This window comes from Condylura cristata, unplaced genomic scaffold (assembly GCF_000260355.1).
Source record: "Condylura cristata isolate star-nosed mole 26May11 unplaced genomic scaffold, ConCri1.0 scaffold00005, whole genome shotgun sequence".
In the NCBI taxonomy this organism is placed as follows: Eukaryota; Metazoa; Chordata; class Mammalia; order Eulipotyphla; family Talpidae; genus Condylura; species Condylura cristata.
This window is the reverse complement of record NW_004567106.1, coordinates 45,334,793-45,358,649: the sequence shown is the minus strand read 5'-3', so window position 1 is coordinate 45,358,649 and position 23,857 is coordinate 45,334,793. Positions and strand designations below refer to the sequence as shown.

Below are 23,857 nucleotides of genomic sequence, written 5' to 3'. Positions count from 1 at the left end.
GAAGTAGCTGTGTTTTATTTCATGTCTTGTAGGAATTCGTTCATTTTCTCTCCAATACTTCAACTGCATGAATTGTGAGATTTAGTTGGCTGATGGATTTGTAAAGATCAGTACAAAATATTTGTGTTTGTTTTGCCTTAAAAAGTCACGACCAAGAAAAACTTCCTCAAATGATAGAAATTATGTTTCCCTTTGATGGAATATATGAGTGTCTCTTTATTTTCCAGAACATGTGAAAACAAAAAAGGAAAACATAGGTTTCTAGCTTCTAAAATGCATTTATACATCCTTTTGTTACAAATATAAATCTGTTTCTATAGCAGTCCTCATTATTTTGAAATGATTTCTTGATCACATAACTTGTTTTATAAGTCCAGCCATGTTCTTTGATAAAGAACCACCTGCTATTTAATTTGGTTTGTTTTCATTAGAAGAGAATACATAATTGATCATAAAACTCAGATGGAAAAATCTTTTTGTCATATCAATTGATATGAATATCTGAATATTTAGTGTGAAAAATACTTGCTAAAGTTTCATTTAGCTTGCCGGTAATGTATGTTATCCTGCTGTTGGTAATCCATCTTTCACTGTCTTCAAGAATTAGTAGCTCCACATTTCTGTTATGTTACGTTATAAACTTCCCCTTTTAAAACGCTCACCATTTTGTTTTCAGGCTTTTACAGTTAGATTTTTCTTTTTGGGGTTATTTTATGTAGCATCTTCTCAGGATAATTGCCATTGATTTGTTATATTCCAGCCATGATGTAGATCTATATTCTTTGGCTTTAACTCCTTAATGTCTTAAAATCATCTGGTACAAGAATACCCTGCAGTTTGTGATTCACGCAGCTAGGGAGAGGCTTGGTCCAGTTGCATTCTTCATATTTCACTTGTAAATACTGAATTAGTTGTTGTGAGCCCCTGTAAAGAAAAATCATCGTTAAGAAATAGGGTTCCCAATAATTCCAGTTCATTGAAATTCACTTTATTTTAACACCATACACAATATTGCAGTTATTAGTCACACTTATGCTTAAGTTTAAGACTTTCTTGAAATAAAACATTCTCTTTTCCTACCAAATATTGTGTATATTATGTTCCTTAAAGACAGAGTGAACATTACAGATATAACCATGAAAGAGAAACTGCATTTTTAAAACTAAGTTCTGTCCTCATTTTAGAAGCAATCAGTATTTTAGAAGCTAATCGGCATTTTTCAGAGATTATGAGCTGTTACTAAACAAAATTGTCATTCTTTCTTGTCTTCATAATAAATTTAATAATATTCTCTGCTATAAAATACAGTTTGTCACTTCATTATTAACACATAGCTTGAATGTTAACTGATTAAAACAGACTCCAGTGTAGGATTTTGCAAATTTCTGTTGAATTGTTCATGTAGTTGAAATGTAAAAGGTAACAAAAACTGCAACTGCAAATAAAATAATTTTCAGGGTCTATCCCCAATATAAATTGAACCTAAATCTGAATATTAATAAGAGCAAAATAATAGAGCTGGTTCTCTTAGGAAATAGAAACATTTTTGAACACCTGAGAAAAGCTGCACTAATGACATTAACAATATTTAGTATGTCTGAAGTGACTTAAAAACTGATGCCTTCATAGTGGATCTACAAAGACTATTCTTTTTACTTAGCATTGCATTCTAAAAATTACATCTAAAATATATCATGTCTTCAAGGAAATAGATCTAAATAATACATAATAGTAAGTAGAATGAAACAAATAAACTCTTAAAATTTAGGCTGAGATTTTTCAAAGTAATTACCCCACTATGACGGTTCAAAAGCAGCTGTATACTATAATAAGGAACACATCTTACCTCCGCTAAAGATTTGATAAATTCTTGATGTAGTTGAAGCGTTTCCAGTCCTGATTGATTCATTTTGTTCACTTGTTAGTAGAGGACTAGGGGCAGAGAGTCATAAACATCTCTTCGAAAATGACCTTAATGAAAATATATGTCTGTGCTGTGCCATTGTTTCAGCAGTACTGCTAATGTATGGAACATGTAGTGCTGCTTAGAGGCTGCTGCAGTCTCTCACTCTTCCTACTGTGGAATCAATAAGCATCTGAAAATACATAATGAAAGTAATTTAACATACTGAAGGCTTCTTGTCTCCAGAGACAACATTTAGATGCAATCTTTCTAAAAAGGAACGGCACTGCTTTTCAGAGGAAAGCTTGTTCTGGGCAGCTTTTGCAGAATGACAGCCTACCTTGTCGCTTCTCTCCACTGCAGAGAGATGCAGTGCATTCACTAATTTTGATTGGTCAGTTGTATTGGGCTTAAGCTGTGTTTCATATGTATAGCAGGAATTTCCCCCCCACTGTTTTATATAGGGATGCTTTTAAAAAGCTAAATTTATAAGTGGTTGTATGCTGCTCTTAAATAGAATATGAGTAAATTAGTCTTTTAAAATGTGTATTCTATTCTGGTTTGTTCATTTATGGCAAACATTAAAAAATGCAAGTAGGTGGGGGGGCAAGAAAAAATTGCATAGTAAAATGTGTATATATTTTTTTAAAGCTGGTATACTTGCTCTTGAGAATATTTTAGTCATATGTATGTTTTTGGTTGAGATTCTTTGTTCCACAAATAGGAAGTCTCTGCATCTTTACTGTGAGCCACATTGAATTTCAACTACTTTGTTTGTATTCAACTCATCTTCTCTGAGTATTTCGAATTGTTATGAGCATCTCAAGGTGTTAAACATTGTAATTATTGTAGTTTTCATTCATTCAGGTATTCATTCATTTTTATTTGTTCGTTCAATATTAATCAGATTGATCTACCCTAAATACTTTTAAACATTTTATTGCTAATAGCCATTTTCCTGTGTAATATGCATTACTTTTGAGATTACTACTCAGTCTCACCTTTGATAACTCTTTTATTCAGTAAATATAGGAATCATTTACCACAATGTTTTATTTTGAACAACTATTTTTATTTTTAACCTGAACAATTTTCTCAGTGTATTTCAGTATATAAACTAATGTTGATAAGTGTATTGTTAAGGAAAAAAAGAAAGTTACTGTCTTTATAAGCTTCATACTTAAAACATTTTAAGTATGAAAACAATGTAGAAGTAATGAACTTAAAATGCTAACTTTAAATTTCTTTTAACTTTCATCATCTTTGAATAAACCCAATAGTGAAGACTTGTGTATATAAAACAGTTAGATTTTATGTCGACCAAAAAGAAAATTACAAATAACTGAATTATTAAAATGTTGGTCATCATTTATTTCCATTATTTTAGGAAGATTGGTGATCTTTAATTAAAGAAGTATATGCCATTTTGTTTGTAATTGGAATTGTTCTTAATTTTGAAAAACACACATTTACATAAAATTTTTCTGGTAGTGTTTCAGCTTTACAGGGGCTTCACTGAAAATGTGAGTTTTGAATTGATTTCTACAGAATTGAGAATAATGTAATGGGAAATTTTGTTGTGAATTTCTAAAACTTTGTGTACTGCTTGGGGTGGCAAGGTCTTGTGAATACTCAGAATCAAAATATTGTGCTGTTATTCATGCACTTTGACAGTTGGAGGAAAGGATCTACTTAGAATGTCCTGCACGTGGAAGGGCAACATGTACACACTCAGATTTATATTTTACACACGATATTATTTTAGGCTTAAAACTAAAGTTAGAGAGAAGATGTTAGGGAAGACTAGTGGTAAGAAGGGAAAATTATTTATGTACTTTTATGTCAAAGAGCTCAAGTATTTGCTAAAATTTATCATCAAAATAGACCTACAAATAAGAGGAAACTGAGGCAAAGAAATCTAGTGATCTCAGTGCAGAGCCAGTGTTAGAACTTCTGATTTCTATCTGTAGTGGGCTCTGTCTCTAGAAAATTTTGAAAGCTCTTGGGACCTATGATTGTGATGTGAGTTCAGTCACTACTTACTAATTATATAATGTTTGGCAAGTCAAACATCCCTGGGTCACAGGATAGAGACAGGATAGAGTTAACAGTGCCTTTTTTTTTTTGCTAATTTTTGTTGAAGTATATGTCTGTGCTTTTGTTGAAGTATATGCCTGTGTTAAAAATCCCTGTGACAGCATATGCAAGTTATATTCAGATTATTTTGAAAAGAAAAAAAAAATCCAGAATCTCTGTAAGAAATAGAAAAAAACAAAGGTCTGGACATTGATTTTTATTCCCTGCAAAGGTGATTTGTGGTGAGGGATGTAAGTTATACAGAAAGAAACAGCAATGATTTTTTTTTTTTTTTCATACAATGCTTGGTATAGTTTCAAAAATTTTTATAAACTACAAATTGACTTGGTGATTACAAGATTCTCTGATTCTTAGCAGGGTAACTTTGACTTCTTTAGTTTTTAATAAAGATAAAAATATCTAAACCATTGTATTAAGAATCAGATTATTTTTTTTGTGTGAAAAAGATTAATATTAAATTGCCTAAGTTAGAACTTACAAAGATTCTTGTTTCCATAGTAACAGATTTTCACACTTGTGCAGTTAATACATTTTGTATTAATATAGGAGCTTAATTTTAAAACATGCTATAATTATTGATTTAACCAAATTTTACACGGGTGATGGGCATAGTGTGAAAATACATATTTTCAAAATTTTAGAGGTTTAAACCTATAAGCCCTCAAAGCAGATGCAATAATGTAAACTAACTTTACCTCACTAATTAAAAAATCCAAATTTTTGTTATGAAGTAATTTTATATGTTAATATTTAGTTAATAACTTGGAGAAGCAGTTTAACTTTTCTAGTGATAACCAGGCAATTAAATGGAATGTAATACCTATATATCTTTATTAAAATTCTTTTTGGAAAGTTGTTTTACTTTTCAATTATAAATGTTTTTATTGAATAAGAATTTTACAACCTTAAATTCCTGACATGGAAGTATTTGATTTTTAATTTTACATATATACATGCTAAAATTTGGATACTTGTGATTAAGAGTAATCTATACATTAATTTTTAGTGGATTTGAATTTTTCCCATTTCATTGATTTGTCAGTTGTTTATATAACTGTTTTGCTTTGGGACTATCACTTTACACTTTCATATATGTGCATATTTCACTTATCCTTCCCAAACTCCAGACCTTTTCCCTCCTTTGTCTCCTCCTTACTCCCCTTACCTGTGCAACGATTATATTTTTCAGAGTCTAAGATTTATTTTTGTCTTGTTTTGCCAGCTTATTTTCTCTGGTTATGTATATTCTACAAATGATCAAAACTACCGGGTAACTGTCTTTGAATAATTAACTTATTGTTCACATTAACATTACACTAACCATATGAGGTCATTCTTATCCAGATTGTGGCAAGTTCCAAAGCTACATTTTTGATGACTTTTGTTTATTATTTATAAAGCTCAGCTTTGTAAAATATTGAAATTAATCACAATTGAGAGTGCTTTAAAACTAATTACAAAATATATAATGCAAAATCAGTTTTGCTTCAAGAGTGCTTTTTTCAATGAATACTTAACATAGCTAACTCTCAACTCTCTCTGATACTGGAATCCAGGGAAGAAAAGATTATTTCAGTTTCCAGCCAATTCAAAAATTTCATTTGGCTTCTCAATTTTAAATTTTCTTTCACAACAAATGTTTTTCAGAAAAAAATAGAAATGGACCATCTGCTGAAACCTCCATCAAGTGGGGAGTAGCCAAGGTAGTAGAGTCAACAACATTGGTGATTCATTATGTATAAGAGAATAATTAAAAATTGATTATAGTTGAATAAAGTGCATGTACCAGAATTGTATTCTCTTAACAGAAAAAGAAAAAAAAAATTATATCCCCATCCTTCACAACCTCTTTTATTTCTCACACTATGTCGTTGTAAGTCATTTGCCAGCATCACATAAATACATGACATTTATTCCCATTTTCTCATTCAGGCCTAGATTTTGGACACTATTAGTAATTTTTTTTAAAGATTTATTTATTTGTGCACACAGAACTGGGGTACAGGCCAGAGGCTCAGGGCAGTGAGAGGCTTCATCAGAGACAGAGTGGGGAACAGAACAGGCAGATCGAGAAGTACTGCTGAGGGGAGCAGCTGGCGGGCCAGGAGAGGTCTGCCACGCCATGTGGTCACCTCTGGGGCAGGCAGGGATCCAACTCATGTGGAAGCCGCTTTTAGCTTCTCAGTGCTGTGCTTTAACCTGCTGCGTCACCAGGGAGGGCCACTATTAGTAATTTTTAATGTCTTTCCTTTGTCTTAGTGTGGCCTGTCATTATTGGGTCTTTGTCCAAATTGTTACCACCCTTATCTCTGTTTTTTTGGCCTCCTGTTTTGACTGCCTTTTTGCATTATTATATATTATAGATTTCATTGGTTGTTTTTCTTAGGTTTCAGCAAAAGTGCTACACAGTCATGGTTGTACATTTTTTCCCTACACTAGTTTCTCTTGCTTTGTCTTTGCATAATTCACCTAATATAGGTTATAATGCAGAATACTTAATTTCTGTTTTATGAAAACAAGTCAGTTGAAGACTGACTTGGTTTCATATTCACAGAGCTGAGGCACATCCCCTCTTTGGTGCACATCCTATGTTCTGGTGGGAGATGTAACTGAATAACTGTCTATGAACGAGTGGCGTATTATTGAAGCTACTTAGACACACAATGCTTTTGTAAGAAGGCGTCCATGATTTATGTACAGAGCCAAAGAATGGTAGAGTTCCACCACAGGCTGTTTTCAGTCTAGACTCAAGAATTTCCTTGGGAAAAATGGATGTATTTTAAGAATTAGTAATAGCTAATGACTTATGCTTACTGACAACTTTTTCCTCAATGTATATTTTCACTTCTTGTAGTTTTCCTTTAGAGATGTAATATCTGCAATTATTTTGGTGTGATTTTGATTGGAATTGCAGGGACATTATGCATCATTTTGGGAAGAATAATCTTCACACTGGGATTCTAATTCGTGGATATGATGTCTCTATTATGTTGAAGTATTTGATTTATTTATTCAGTGTTTTATATAGATCTGGCACATTTTTGTTAGATTTCTAATTATAGTATTTCTTTTGTTCTACTGAAATAGTACCCAGTCTTTTAAAAATAGAATTCCAACTATTTATTTTTAGTATATAAAAATGTATTTTTTGCCTTGTGATTGATCTTGTGTCTTGCAACTTTCCTAAACTTAATTATTGTCTTGAGAATTTATTTTATAAATCCTATATAGGCAGCATGGTTAGTAAATAGAGTTATGCTTGTACTTGAACTTGGTTTTGATTTCATTTCTTATTTTACTGCCTAGTATCCCCAGTGTTAGATTTGATAGGACTGTGTGGAGAAGCAGTTAGCCACAGTTCTCAGAATCATTGAATGTATAAGGGCATGCTATGTTTTGCTGAGTATGCCAAGAATGTGAAGACCTGACTTTTTATCTAGTTTATTTTTCATTGTTGTGTTTGTAGTTAGCACCTTGAGAGATGAAGTGATGATCCCCCAGACAAAGAGCAGACTTACTTCTGTTTGTTGTAAAACTGGTAAATTTTCCAAGCTCAGTGTTTTTCGGCTGTGACATAAATCTTCTGTATACAGAGAATATCCATGTTCAACCCTCTGCCAGGGAGATTCCGAGGGGAGGCTGAACTGTCACTAGTTTGCTGTATGATGAGTAATAAATTCCTTTGTCTCTGATCCAGGTATTTTATGTCTTTTGCCATTATTCATGATAAAAGCAGGTTAGTTTCATAGCAAGGAAGAAGGGCAAAATCCTGGACTGTATGATTTTTGACAGTTTTGGCAATAAGGACATAATGTGGACAGTTGTGGCTTTCTTCAAGAGAAAAAACAAGCGCCCTTTAGGGATGATGAGATTTAGTAGCAAATGCTCTTCTCTTACTGGAAGACTAGTTGGTCTCCTCTATGCCTTACCTGTCAATGAATTTTTAGAAGCTAAACAGTGAGAGCTAGAATTAAACAAAGCTGCCCAAGTGGTCCTTTGGTTGTTGCATATTCTCTCGATTAGAGGAAGAAAGAATGTTATTTCAATGAAGCAGCAAGCATCTGGGCCCCAGGCAAAAGACAGTATGACTGTAGTTGCTGCATAAAGGGCTCCCCAGAGCTAAAATAAAAGGTTTCGGCAATGAGGGTACAGAGTTTGGGTAGACTGAAAACATTATAAGTTCATTTATTGAGTCCAAGTAGGCAGCCACTTAAAACCAAATGCAATGTAATCTTGCTTATTTCCTGTTGTGCCCTCTGGTTCCTTTCCCTACCTCTGTCCTAACCTCAGTGCTTAAGATAAAAGCCAGCTATGGTGAGGAACTCAAGGAGGGGGAGGAAAATATTAAAATATACATATAAAATGTATAACAATAAAATGAAAACACAAAAAGGAGGGGGAAGATTTCAAGTTCCTATAGTTCTTTTGTATGGAAGTGCCCATATTACTAGCCTTACTGGACCTGTGGGGACAGTGCACGATAGGCGGCAAGGGGCTGTAAGCACTGGGATTGCAACTGCAGCCGAGTACACAAGGACAAATTAAGGACACACCAGGCCCAGGCACTTGCAGGTGCTGGGGGTACACAAAAAAAGGCAGTGCTAACTACCCTGGGGTGAGGAGCTTATAAGCAGGAAAAGCCTCCCCATTACCTTATTCCTCCTCTGCAAGCTAATTTACTCCACTGTTTGCGCATGCTCCTGGTTAGAAAATAATGTCTCCTAGCAGTTATAGCTGTAGTCTTATCTGTGTGTGGGTTAAATTCTTTGGTCTGTGTTCTTTAGGGGGAAAGCATTCAGATGCAAGAAAAGCTGAAGTGTGGGCAGAGTCTTTAAGCTATTCAGTGTTCTATTATTCTGGTTCTCTGCTAAATGTTATAATTGGTATTGATGTTTTTTATGGACTTATACTGTGAATACTTATAAATTCATAGGAGAGTCATCTATTCATGGATTGCTGCATGTCCCTCCCGGGTGATCCAGCAAGAACAGTGTACATCCTAGGAGGAAAGAAAAAATCAGATCTGTAGACCGCTGGAGTCTTAGTCCATTTCCTTGTACAGCAGTGCCACCTGCCTGACCCAAATACCAAGTGCACCTCATTTGAAAAGACCTGCTAGATCTTCTTAAAACACCTGCCCCATAAGTGCTCTTGAATTCCTCATCCCATGTCATTATTTGGGTGTAGGTGGCTCAAACTTGATGACCAATAAGAAAAGGGGTTGAGCTCACTGGGCCTTAGTGTTAGCTAAGTGTCAAGCTGGTTTTGCATGAAGAAATGAAGCTACAACCTTTGAAGAATACCTTGCCTGTCACTATACCACCAGAGGTCCACTGGGGCCTCTTGACTTAGAGAAGGTCCTGCAAATGTCTGGTTGACTGATGTTCAGCCATAGGAAAAGCTGAAGGTATCATTGTGTTATGAAACTGTTGAACTTATCTAGCTAGCTACAGACAACTAAGAGTGTGATTACTTCTCCTCTCCTAAACTCTGACGAATAGCCCCCTTGATTAACCAGGTTATATTTTCAACTAAGAGTATGATTACATCTTCCCCTTCTCAGCTCTCACCAATAGTCCCCTTGATTAACTAGGTTATATTTTCATTGATTCTTGGGCTGTTGCCAGTAGCCTGGGTTTCAGATATACTACTACTAGGTCTATTGGTGGGTTGATAACATATCTGTTTGGGACTGCAAACTATGAAACAACTGGCAGCTGCAGGTAAGCCAGTTTGGGTTACTGAAGTATGTAAACTCCAGACTGTTGCTTTTTTTCCCTGCATTGTTATCATATCAGGTATAGCAACCTATCCACCATAATGAACTAGGTGTCCTGTGTCTCTGGTTTTGGGAAAGGAGACTTCTTAGTGTTTCTCCCACTCCTCATTTGCAGAACAAATTGTTTTCCCTTCCCTGAGAATATAGAGTTATTATTTTTTCTGGCCATTCCCTGGCCCTAACTGTTTTCAGTGGAGTCCAGAGTATGATAGTATGTGTTGAATGTATAATGTTCCATGGTGTGAAGAACCTGTGAATGGATTGCTTTCCCTTTCTGTCTGTGGCCTGCATGACTTCTATATTTTCATGCTAGTACACATCCAGCCTTTAACAGTTCATTAACATTTTTTAGCTCAGTTACTTTTACTGGTCCCCAGTATCGTCATCCCTGTGTGCTCACGTGCATACGCTCTCTGTGTCCTTCCTTTTTTTTCCTTGGAGTTCATGAAGGTGGGTTGCCCTGTAGTCTCACATCTCTTCTCAGCAATTTACCATGATAATAGCTGTATTTTATAATCCCATTTATAATGTTTTTGTTTGATTTTATAATCAGAGCAATGTGGCCCTCTCTGGTGGTGCAAAGGGTTAGGATGTAGCACTGCAAGCTAGCCACAGCTGCTTCAGTGAGAGTTCAATTCCCTGCCCCAGAGGTGACCACATGGCGTGGCAGACCTCTCCTGGCCTGCCCGCTGCTCCCCTCAGCAGTGTACTTCTCCAGTCTGCCTGTTCTGCTCCCTGCTCTCTATTTGGTGAACCCTCTCACCGCCCCTGCACCTCTGGCCTGTACCCCAGTTCTGTATGCATAAATAAATAAAACTTTAAAAAAATAATCAGAGAAATGTTAAATGTTAAATTTGTTAAATGGTAGAATGTTTCCTTTTCTTCTAGTTTAAAAACAAAGTGTAAGATCAATAATAGACCTTCCTTGAATGTTTGGTAGACTTTAGTGGAGAGTATATTTGAACTAGATTTTAAGTCTTTAAGTCAAATATTAGCTAATAGGTAGTATAGTTATATTTTCTCTTTTGTGGGTGCATTTAGTTGATACTTAATTCTCTCTCTTTGCCAAATTTACAGGCATCAATTTGTATTTAACAGTTCTTGATTTTAGTATCTATAGAATAGGTAGTGTTGTCTCTTTTGTTGCTGAGATTGGAAATTTTAGCTTCCCCTTTTCTTGGTCAGTGTATGAGGCTTACCAATTTTAGTAATCTTTTCACACAATCAGCTTTTGGTTTCATTGTTTTTTAATGAATTATTTTCTTGTGTGTGTGTGTTTTTAATTGATTTCTGCTCTGGTCTTTAGTTTCTCGTTCCTTTTGTGTTTGTGAAAGTTTCTTTAATAGATTTTTTTAAAGATTTATTTACTTATGCTTACAGAACTGGGGTACAGGCCACAAATATGGTGGGTGAGAGGATTCACCAGAGACAGAGTGGGGAGCAGAACAGGCAGATTGACAAAGTACACTACTGAGGGTAACAGTGGGTGGGTCAAAAGAGGTCTGTCACACCATGTGGGTTAGCTTCCTGGCTGGGGGTCGAACTCATGCTGCAGTGGCTTGGGAGTGCTTCATAATGCAGTGCTTTAAACCCGTTGTGCCACCAGGGAGAACCCTAATAGACTTTTTAAAGATTTATTTATTTATGCATGTAAAAACTGGGGTATAGGCCAGAGTTCTGAGAGATAAGAGGATTCATCAGAGAGAGAGTGGGAAACAGAACTGGTAGACTGACAGAAATACACTGCTGAGGGCAGCAGTGGCTATGTCAGGAGAGGTCTGCTGTGCCATGTGGATCAGCTCCCTGGGAATTGAACTGGTGCTACTGTGGCTACAGATTGCTTAATAGTGCTGTTGCACCACCACTGAGGGCCCCCTTTAAAAGATTTTAATCTTTTTTTTCCTAATGTGCTCACTATGGCTTTACCTACATCCCATAAATTTGAATATTTTCTCTTATCATGTAATTTAATTTATGTTCTAATTTCCTTTGTGCTTCTTTGTTGATATGTGGGTTATTATTGGTGTGTTTTTTAATTTTCAAATATTTGGTGAATTTTATAATTTTTTGGTTAATTGACTCAAATTTACATAATCTCAATATCATTAATAACACTTTTTTTGTAATTTCAGTTTTTTAAAAATTTTATAGTAGTTTATTTTTACATAGTTTTGTGCATTTTTCCATCTCAGTTGCAATCCCCTTGGGTTTCCCATCACCAAATCACCCATATGCCATCGCCATAGTAATTTCAGTTTTTAAAAAATTAGCTTAGGTTTGCTTAATTACCTAAAGTGTCATTTATCTTGGTGAATGTTCCATCTACTTTTGAAAATAATGTATTTTCTTGAATCATTGCACATTGTCTATAAGTGTCAAATAGATGGAGTAGATTGATAGTTTGTTTAAACCTTCTTTTTGCCTTACTGATTTTATGTTACTTTTTCTACTAGGCTTTTATTGGAGGTAACCTTTTATTGAAAGAGGAGTTGTGACATTTCAAACAGTAATTCTGGATTTGTCTGTTTTTCCTTTCACTTTTCCCATTATTTGCATATCATATTTTCATTGAATACTTTAATATTTAATGAGATAAATGTGTCATTATCCGTGATAATATTCCTTGTTCTGGTGACCGCTTTGTCAGACCAGATATCTGTTTTCATTTAATATGGTTTGCATGACAGATATTTTCTGTCTTTTGCTTTTTTAACTCACCTGTCTTCGTTTCTAAAGTGTGTTTTCTATAGATTGTCAACTTTTTTTTTTATTTCTGTCCTTTAATTGAAGTGTAGAGCATTTACATTTAATATAATTTTCCAGATGGTTAAGTAGACGTTTTCTACTAGACATTTGTTCTGTTTGTTTTTCCCCCTTCTTTTCTCTTGTAGACATGTTTACTACTCCATCTCTTTCTATCTCAAGGGAAGTACTAATAGAGGACTACTAACATTATTAATTATTTATTCACTTAACTTTTAATTTTCTTATTTTAGTGGTTTTAGGTTTTACAATGTACATGTTTAACTTATTATTCTGTAAGTAATATGTTACATAATATATAGTTAGAATCTTACTTCCTTTGAACCGCTTTCATCTTTTGTGCTGGGTTTTTCAAAAAAATTTATTTCTGTTTGTTATAAAATTTATAATACATTATTTTGTTTGTAAGCAGCCAGGCTATCTTTTAAATAAAATTTGAGGATGAAATTGTTAATTTATGTATATACTTAGTTTCTGACATTCTTCATTTCTTTTTGAACTGCATAGATTCTGGTTTTTTCCTTTAGTTTGAAGAATTTAGTGCAACTTTGATATTGCAGGTTTGCTGGCAACAGTTCTTTGTGTTTTTATCAAAAATGTATTTATTGTATCTAATTTTTGACCTACTTCATAGAGAACTACATTGACTTTTCTTTCATTATTTAAAATTTTGTTGTTGTTGTTATCTTATAATTTCCTAATGGGAAGCATGGACTTCCTTTGTTCCTTGCAATGTGCTGTATATTCCCCCCCTCCCCTTGACTCTTAAAATTTTCATTTTGTTTCATTGTTTCCATACTTTTTATGATGTACTTGGGTTATAGTGTCTTCCATGTTTCCTTGGGGTTCACTTATATTGTTGGATCTGTGTTGCTGCTGCTGCTATTTGTTGTTGTTTTTAATAGAAATTTAAAAATTCACCCTCTGTTTCTTCAAATACTTTGTCCCTCCGCATATTTTTTTCTTTTCCTGGGACTCTTATAACATTTATTTTAGACTCTTAATATTGTCTCATGTGTCTTTGATTCTCTATTCATTTGCATGGGTTTTTCTTCCATAGCTTTAGTTTGGGTGGTTTGCTCTGGTTTCAGATTCATCTTTCTAATAGCTGACTGGTGTTGACCCCTTTCAGTGGATTTTCAGTTCAAATATTATACTTTTTTTTTGAAGATTTATTTATTTATGCTTCAGAACTGGGGAACAAGCCAGAGGTGTGGTGGGTAAGAGGGTTCACCAGAATAGAGTGGGAAGCAGAACAGGCAAATTGAAGTACACTGCTGCCCAGGAGAGGTCTGCCACGTGCCATGTGGGTCACCTCCCGGGTAAGGATTGAACTTGTGCTGCAGTGGTTTTGTAGAGCTTCATAATAGGGTGCTTTCACTCGTTGTGTCACCAGGGAGGGCCCTCAAATACTGGATTTTAAAGAGGGGGAGAAGAGCACAAAGGGTGATGGTACATGGGTGAATTGTTGGTGGGATTTCTATGGGGACTACATCTAAGAGAAGAAAGCATACATTGTATATTTTATGAACAATGACATAAATTATATATAGATAATAATAGAAAATTAAAACCAAAAACAAATACTGTGTTTTTTAGCTCTAGGTTTTATATGATAATTTTTATAGTTTCCACCTCTTCATGTTTTTCTGTAAAATCTGGACATAATTATAGTAAATATTTTAACTGTTATCTTTTGCGTCATATTATTTCTGATAATTTTTAATTGGATATGGGTCAATGCATTTTGATGTCTTTAATGATTATTATATTTTGTTTTGTCAGTCAAGTATTTGTGGCTTTGAGGTTTGTTTTAAAGTAGTTTTAGGGACACTTGAAGTATGCTTTAGAAGATTACTCGTAGATGCTACCATTAAGCAGTAATCCTTCATAGATCTATACTGACTACTTGTGTTCAATAGTACTTTTTCATTTTAGTTTTCAAGTTGAAGTGTCTTGCTGTATTGTTTGTGAGCTCTGAGAGTTGATCAATTTTCAGATTTTCTGGTACTTCTTTACTTGGCTTCTTTGAGTCTCATCATATGCATTCATAATTTAGTATTCCATTGAAGACTGAGTAAGCCCTATATAGAAATTTCAGAAACTGTTTCTTTAAATACCTTACTTTTTTTTTGCCTATTATTTTGTCCTGTCTTAACATCTTCATCTCAAATTACTCTTCAACTTGCTTCGACCATTGTGCTTTGCTTAGGTTTTCCTCTTATATTATGTAGGGGTAAGTGTATTTACACTAAAATTGTCGTTCCCAGAAGTTTTATCTAATTTTCTAGTTGCTTAGGTAAATTCTGTACCAGTTGTTAAATTCTGTTAGGTTGGAAACAGGTGCCCCATATTTGTTTTAAAATGAATTATCATGGAATTTCTTTCTTTCTTTCTTTCTTTTTTATTGAGACACCACTGGCTTATAACACTGCTTATGTTTCAAAGGTATAGGCTTAAGTTCATATCTTTTTATATTAATTGCCACACCACACCCACCACCAGCTTAGAATTTCTTTTAGTAAAATTATGAACTACCTAAAGTATTCTTTTTTAGTGCTTCTTAAAGTTATTAACATTTTAGGTAGTTTCACTTTCTATGCTTTATTGTTTATGTTAGATTCTAATAGGCTGTTAATATTTTGTGATTCTTATTCTTTGCATTTTAAATATTAGCCCTGGACAGCTTTCTTTTCAGTGCCTCTGTTGTTACTTTTCCTTTTGGCAAGAGATAGCACTGCTGGAGAAAAACTCATATTACACAGATTGATGCCTTTGCAATTTTATGCCTTCTAATGTCTTGTCTAATCATTTCCCTTTCTCTCACAAGTGTTTTTACTATAGAGCAGGGATTGGCAAAATTTTCCTGTAAAGGACCTGATAATAAATATCTCAGGCTTTGTAGCAATACACAGTCTGTGTGGCATATTCTCCTTTCCTTCCCAGTCTCTTCCTTTTTCCTCTATTCCTCCCCCTTCCCATAAAAAGAGAGTATAAAAAACCATTGTTAGCTTGAATGTTGACCCACAGACCTTTTTTCATCATCCTTGACATTGATAGAGACAGCTTACCTGTCTCACATGATTACCAGAAGATATTCTTAGTTCATTGAGAAAATAGAACTTGAACTTTCTCAACTTCTTGCTTTCTATGAATTTCATCTAAAATCCTATCTATATCTTCAGTTATTTGTCTTCTTTGCATTTCTGTGTCAAACAAAGATATATACATAGCTTTTCATTACCTACCTATATAGTGCTTCTTTTGACCTCTTCCAAGGTCATTTGTTACCTTATTTCATTTTGTTTTTACATATGTTATCTTCTTTTACTCTTCCAACTGTACTCTACAATGTACATGTTTTCTATCTATCCAGCTGTTTGAAATTTTGTGTTTATGACATCCAGAATGTTGATTTTTAAAAGAAAAAAAATCCAAACCACCACAATAGTTTACCTTAAGTACTCCTAGTTGAGTTTTTGTTTAAATGGGAAAATTTTTTTTAAAACTACAATGAAAGATATGGGTATAAGATATTGTTAAGATAAATACTAATTTGAGTTGCCTTATTTTTTTTTATTTCATAAATTAACAGATTTTTTTCTCCCAGTGACAACATAATAAGACTAATGAATTTGAACATCTCAAGCAAAAATGTTCTGGGTGAAGGGGGAGTTATTTAGTTCTCTAACAAGCCAAACGGCAAGTGCAAAATTAAGGAAAAAAAAAAAGGACTCATACTAGCTGTAAGTGGGCGCACATTGTGTTGTAGACATCACCTTACAAATCTGCCAATGCATGTCCCTGCTGAGCTTCAACACAGCTGCTGGCCCAAAGCATCTCTTTTTTCCCCTCTTCTTGATAATAGTTTATACTGATGTTTTGGCTTATGATGGGGCAGGGAAGAAATACGAAAGAATCCTTTCCTCACTTTTCTTAAGATGTTTTCTGTTTAAAGGAATAATCAATAATGTGAGTCAGGGACAGTGGTTTCTTTTGGATCACTCTCATAACAAGAAACACAAAGGACATTTAGGTGTTTTAAATATAGATGAGCTTATATAGAAAAAATTAATTCTAAAAAAATAAGGCTACTTGTAAAGATTAAAAACATTTTAAAACTATATGTTCTTACAACAATTTGTTCTATTCTTCTTTTTTCTTTTTTTCTGTAACACAGTTATTCCTCCCCCGCTCCCCACACAACAGATTTGTAATGTAAGAATAGAAGCATGGTGCAGCCTGCAACTCCCAGAGGTAAAACACACAGTACTAGACTTCCATCTGTGGATTTTACTTTTCAGATTTCATGTCATTTTCTCAGTTAAATTCAAATCTGAAATGATTTTAAGCTTCCAAGAACTATATGTTAGGTTATTTTCTTAAGTGGCTTCAATCATAGTAGTTGTGTATACTTTGTTTAGACAACTTTGTGGGGGCACTTATTTTTTGATTTTTCTGTGGTAGTTGTATATACTACAAATTGCCAATACTGTGTCCAGAATTTTAATTATCAGCTTCTGTCTTACTTGATTAGTTTTATAATGGTCCTTTACCCTTGAATTTTCCTGTCCCTCTCTCCTTTTGAGACATCACTGTACAAATTGTAACTATCACCTTACAAATCAGCCAACACATGAGCTTTTAGACACAGCTACTGGTCCAAAGTGTCTGTCTCTCCAGTCTTCTTGATAGTGGTTTGCATTGATGTTTTGGCTTATGATGGGGCTGGAAAGAAGTGCAAAAGAGTACCTTTTTCATTTTTTCTTCCAATATTTTGGGTTTAAATATTGTGTACCATTCTGGACCTCCCTGGTGGTGCAAAGGGGTAAAGCACAGCACTATGAAGCTATCTACAGCATAAGTTTGATCCCTGACCAAGGAGCTGACCTACATGGTGCAGCAGACCTCTCCTGTCTCACCTTCTGCTCCCCTCAGCTGTGTACTTCATTTAGTCTGTCTGTTCTGCTCCCTACTCTATCTCTGGTGAAATCCTCTCACCCCCTGAAATTCTGACTTGTACCCCAGCTCTTGTATGCATAAGTAAACAAATCTTTAAAAAGCATACCATTTTTTAAAAATTTTCATAAGTAACTATTGATTTGTATCTTATATGTAATATCAGACAGTTCTATTGGCAGTAAACTAAAAAATGTACTTAGTAAAATAATGGATAAGAGAAAATATTATTTGTTGGCCAATCATTGATTTATTAAGGCAGTTTTTTCACTTATCGTTGAATAGCTAAATCCAACATGGAATTAACAGTAAATCAGTTTGCAAGAAGCAGTTGCTGTGTACTATAAAGTTGCTTTCAGTTTGTGTAAGATCACTATAAGTATTAAAAACTTTAGTAGGTATTAATGACTGTGTATAAAATGTATCTTGAGGAACCATGCTATTCTTCAGTTAAATTTTTGGAAATACATACAATTTTAAATGCAAAACTTAATGATTATAAACCTGAGAGGTATTTTTGTTAATCCACAATATTTTTTAAATTATATTTCTACTTACTAGGATAAGACCAGAAAGAATGTGCTAAGGTCTTAGTGTCAAGAGTCAAAGAGAAATATTCTTTACAATTGTCGTTTTTATAAATTATATTTGATTGCCCAGAGAGTCATTTTGTTCAATTAAATGCAACTTTGCTAAGTGTTTGTTACTTGTAAGTTTCTATTCTGGAGGTATATTTTACCATTTAATATTTGTTGTAAATAATTCTAAACGTTAAATATTAGTATCAGTATAAATGTTACAATCTTTTAATATGGTGAGTGTTTTAAAAGGGGTGTTAAGACTGTACTATGAAGGTTTTTAAAAAATCATCTTATTTGAAGAATCTTAATTCATTAAATAGAATGCAGACTTTCTACAAACCTATCAGTCCAGTTTTCTCCCTACTCTTCTTTATTAGATGACCTCATATTTTACAGCCATAAACAATAAAGGATATATGAAATATATAATACAAATTTGGGTGTAAGAGTAGAATTAATTTTGAAAAACAGTGTCAGAGTGGTTGGAGAAAGCAGTGTGGAAAAAATGCAAGTATCTAATTTACCATTTGAACTTGTTGCTTTAAAATTCTGAACTGAGTTAGTGCTTTTTACCATTGTGTGTGAAAGAGCTGAGAAGTCAGCTAGCTAAGAGAAAAGAAACCTGATGCTGAAGAAAGCTGATGCTGCCAGAATGCCTAAGAAAAGGGGGTCTCTTTGCAGCTGAAGCCCTGTCCTAGTCAGAGGAATGGGCAGATCTTCCTGATCTTTTGTGTATTCCAGAAAGACCATGTACAACTCCAGGAATGAAAAGAAAAAGGAGAAGTTTCTTGCTTCTATCACAAAACTAGTTGGTAGTGTCAAGAATGACATCACCCAAGTAGTTAAACTTTGCAGAAAAACCCTTTTGATCATCCTTACTGGGATGTTTTTGTGGTAAAAAAACATGAGGCTGATTTTCCTCAAGCAGCTGAACAGTGGCTTGGTGATTGGACCTCTGTCCCTTAATTGAGTTCCCCTGTGTAGAGCACACCAGAAATTTGCCATCCTTACAGCTGCCAAAATTGTTACCAATGGTGTGAAAAACCCCAAAACATTGTACTGATGCTTATTATTTCAGCAGTAAGAACCTGTGTAAGCCCAGGTCACCAGGAAGGTGAGAGATAGTCAATATAGAGAAGGAGAAATAAGAGATTACGCAGCAGCACAAGGTTCATCGAAAAGCTGTGGACTCCCAAAATCTGAAGAAAAAAATCAAAGCTGTTCACACTAAAACCAACTCTTGAAAACTGACTGTAGATCTATGGCTTTCTAAGGGGTGGAGGAGGCAGCAGGGTGAAGAAAGGACCTGGGGGAGAACATGGTGGACTTTGGTGAAGGACTGCAGTTGCTACTGCAGAGGCGGGGCTGCAGCAACTCTTCGGGGGCTGCAGGGTTGGGGCTCGGCGAGGGGTTTGTCCTGCTCTGACAAAACACGAAGATATAAATGAATGCTTCTTCAATAATATAGTAATTTATTACATTTATTTATAATTAAAAAAACTTAAATCAAAACCATTCCTTATTCCCAGGACCACTCTCCTGTCTGTGTTTGAGCTCACAAATGAATTTAACCTAAAAAAATTTAAGCTCTAACTTTTTTGTAGTTTCTAATAAAAAAACTGAGGAAAAAAACTGGAGCTACTTGCTTGTGCTTCTTTACATGGCTTTTTATTTTTAAGTATTGAAAGTGGTGAAAAGATGAGAGGAGTGAATAGATTTACAGAACTGGATGAGACAATAGAGATTAGGAAATTTATTATCCTCATTTTGAAGACTAAAGAACCAGGACCAGATTGATAAATGAGTTGTCTATTTTGGTCCAAATATTTAGAGACGGAGTTGGCCTGCTGTAGCTCCATGTCTCATAACAGCCTTTGAAGGAGACCTCTAGTTCATTTTTGTTAAGGTAACTGAATCTAAAGTAATTTGTTTGGAAAAATGCCAGTTTCTACACTCAGTTTTCTCTCTGCTTCCTCCCCCCCTTATCAGAGCTATTAGGCCAAAAAGAATGGATGAAATGCATCTCTGACTGTAGCAGAGTGGTAAATAGGAAGGCTAGGAATAGAATTATGCCAGTTGGTCTGAGATCTTAAAGACCCATAAATGTGACAAGAAATTCTAAACAGAAAGTGAAAACAATGGACTCTACCACAAAACAAGGTTACAGGTGTTTTTTTTTTTTTTTTTAAATGATTATTTTGAAACCACTAGCAGAGTCGATCACATTTTAAGCTTTTTACTAGTAAAGACACTTTAGATCTCTTCTGTATGACAGCACTCATAGAATGAGAGATTTCATTCTGGTCAGAGGTAGTATTTTTTAACACCTTTATTAAAATATATTAAACATACCATGTAATGTGTCCAAATTATATAATTCAGTGTTTTTTAGTATGTTGAGAGTTACATAATCACAACCATACTCTAACTTAGTACTTTCATGATCCTCCCCCAAAGGAACTCTGGGCCCATTAGCAGTCACCCCCTATTGTCTCCCACCCTTAAAATGTAGCACTAGGCAATCAGTTTTCTATTTTTGTTGTCACAGATTTGCTGTGCTGGCCACTTCATATAAATAAAAGAATTCAGTTGTGATCCTTGGGAGCTGTTTCACTATGTATGTTTTCAAGATTCATACATGCTATAAGCATATAGCAACTTTTCACAAATAATAATGTATGAATAAACAAAATATTAGTTATCTTGTGAACATTTGAGTTATTTCAGCAAATGTTTTCTTATTCTGTTGCATTTTCTGAAATGTTTCTATTTTTTAAATACAACTTGAGAAATACAACATGCTTTATATGGGTACCTACAAAAAAAGAAAACCCTTAATTGTGCATTTTTAAAAGATTTTATAAACTCCCTTCAAATTTGGATAGATATTAGGAGGTGTCAGCTTAGGAACTATAAAGATGATGATATTGTTCTTCAGACTCTGTGTTTAGATCTTGTTCTTTTTTGTGCATTTTTCATCTTTTAAGATCTGACTGCACTTAAGTTCTCTGAAGCCTCTCTCTGACATCATATTAAAGTAGGCCCACCATCTATCTATAACCCTAAATTATCTCTCTTGGTGCTTTTTCTTTCCTTCTTGACTTATTTTTTAGGTGAAATTGATTTAAACAGCAAGTAAGAACATGTTTCTAGAATATAACAAACAGTCTGAGGCAAATGTGAAAGTAAGGAGAGAGCATTGTTGACATCCATTTGGCCATTCAGTGTGTGCTTATAAGTATTAAAAGCTTTTTTTTAAGTACTTGTATTACTCATAATAGATTGTTGTTGGTTCTTCCATCCATATTCTCCTTTATCCTTTTTCAAAAGCCTAATGTAAAGTCCTTAAAATTGTGTAAGATTCATTGTCTTTATTTGATACCACATTTACTTATTAATGGATTATAATTTGGGATAGAGAAAAGTGTCTTATTAAACTAACCAATAACAGTAGGCTTATTTTGAGGAACATTTTGTATTTTAAAGTTCTCTTATTTTACTAAATAAGGTCCTGATTGATAAAAGTTACAGGGTTTTAGTAAAATGAATAACTTTGGGTAGTGGGGGAGATTTTGAGCATTAGTCATTAAAATTTAGCACATATGGTCTAAGTAAATGCCAGAAGAATTAAAAGTAATAGGCTGTGAAAATTCAAAAGATAGATAATTACTTGCAGTTTGGAAAAGTAGAAAAGATGTTATGTGTAGTTATTACTAAAGATAGGATTTTATTGAGATGTTTGGAGATTTGAAAGGTTCAAATATGTTTAGGGTTAAAGGGGAATAGGTAGTATTCTAGTTTGAACAAAAATATAAGTTCTAGACTACTGAATAAATATAGTGAATTGAATACATGCCTGTATTTCTGCTTGCTCCTTAAAACTGACTAAAATGACATTTAAGGGCAAAAAGGGTATAATCCCACAAGGACAAAGGGTGCAAAAAGAGGTGAAACAGATAAGAGAAATAAACAGAATTTTGGAATAATGAGAGCTCAGTGAGAGGTCATTGATTTATTAAAATGTAGAAAGTAGAGATATAAATACTTAAAGAGGAGGAAGCCAAGAATGAAATATGCCAATCTGTGAAATTCTAGAAAAGCTCAAAATTAGAAGTGTCATAGGCTCTGGAAGATTGAGAAAGGGATGGGACTAAAAAGGAGATATATTGAATTTCTTACAAGCTATTGCTTAGAACCTTGAGAGAAAGCAGTTTGGTGTTGGAATATATGTGCAGAGATTGGTAATATTCTCTTTACTAGCAACTCAGTACTCTAAGATCTGTTGAGTTGGTCAGTTGAAGGTTAACAGGACTGACCAGGAAAATCTGAAATAGATGATTGCTCTGAATTTAGGGAAGCTAAAGCAAATCAGATGTAGGTAGTATTTTGGCATTCCTGGGTTCCAGGACTCTTTTCTCACTGGCAAAGTCCTCTCTCTTGGACCTGGGTTTTTACTTCTGCTTTAGCAGGATTTGTTTTAAATGAAGTGTTTGCGTCTTCTCTCTGATTGTGTGTTTTTAGAATGTATTATTGTTAGAGAAATTCTAGGATTGTCTACCATAATGGACACAAATATATTCTCATTTTGTGTGTGTCTCATGAATAATAGAAACTACCATTTTCTCTTACGTATCTATCTTGTTTTCCTTTCTGCTTTGTTATATGTATATACATTTACATAATTCTTCTTTGCTTCTTTTACCAAAAAATAACTCAAGCTATCTCATAGCTACTAAAAGTTGTAATCTTTACTGCTGTCTCTGGAAAAGTTTAAAATTAAGACTTAACAATTGATCTGTTAATTAATTCAAATATGTATTTATTGAAGTTCCCCTGTGTCCTAGTTATTACTCTAAGCACTAGGGATATAGCCATCCTATTTTTGCACTTGACACTACTAGAATGGTAGACAGTTTGGGGCAGTACATTTACTGTAAGGAGAACTTTGAGGCAGCAGCATGTTATGGCAGAAATAACTATTTTGGGCATATTAAATTTGAAGTGCCTTTTATCCACCAAAAGATGAAATATGAGTCCTGGGAGTGGCTGCAGCTGAGGAAATAAATTTAAGGTAACAGTGTATGCATGGTAATGATCCTGGACACTGAATTCTCTCCCATCCTGTTTCCTGGTCGCTGTGCTCTGCAGGTCCCTTCACTAAATTTAGACTCCATTCTCTTCCTTTCACCTTCCTCCAGCTTCTGGAAACTGTGCTTATTCCTTGGATGGTGGCTTTGTATCACATCGCCTGTTCTTACTTTTGCGTTCCTCTCGCACATTGCCACATTTAACAGTCAGCTATGTATTTTAATATTTGTGTTAATATTTAAATGTGTGTATGTGTATTTTTTTTTTAATAGATTATCTCTCTCAAGGAATAGACCTTTCTGGAATAGAAGTAATAGAAAATGATCTACTTTTTATTGCAAGAGCTCGACTTGAAGTGGAAAATCAAGCTAAGCGCCTACTGGAGCAGGGAGTGGAGACTCAGGTAGTAAAAATAATGCTTGTTTTTTAGTATATTTAGAATTACATCATAATACCTATAAAAATTTAACTTTGGTCTTAAAAAAGTGATAATGTCCTCAATTATCAATACTGAAGAACTATGTGTACAATTTGAGTTGGAGAGTAGAAAAGTAAAAAGTACAGGAAAAATTTAATTTTACTAGAGAAGATTTTCAGATTTTTAATGTATATAATATGAAATAGTTTTATATAATGTATGTATGTAGATAGAGTTGATACATATTATATGCTCTTATTGTCTCTAAG

General features: G+C 34.2%; 1 protein-coding gene across 2 annotated transcripts in view; it reads left to right on the top strand.

The window, feature by feature from the left end:
- The window catches only part of COG5 (component of oligomeric golgi complex 5), a 146,031-nt gene that overhangs the window by 32,890 nt on the left and 89,284 nt on the right, over nt 1-23,857 (top strand). For both annotated transcript variants that reach the window (XM_012720930.1, XM_004676929.2), the window contains exon 7: nt 23,443-23,573. In XM_012720930.1, coding sequence (XP_012576384.1) covers nt 23,443-23,573 — 131 coding nt within the window. The remainder of the gene's footprint in view (nt 1-23,442; nt 23,574-23,857) is intronic.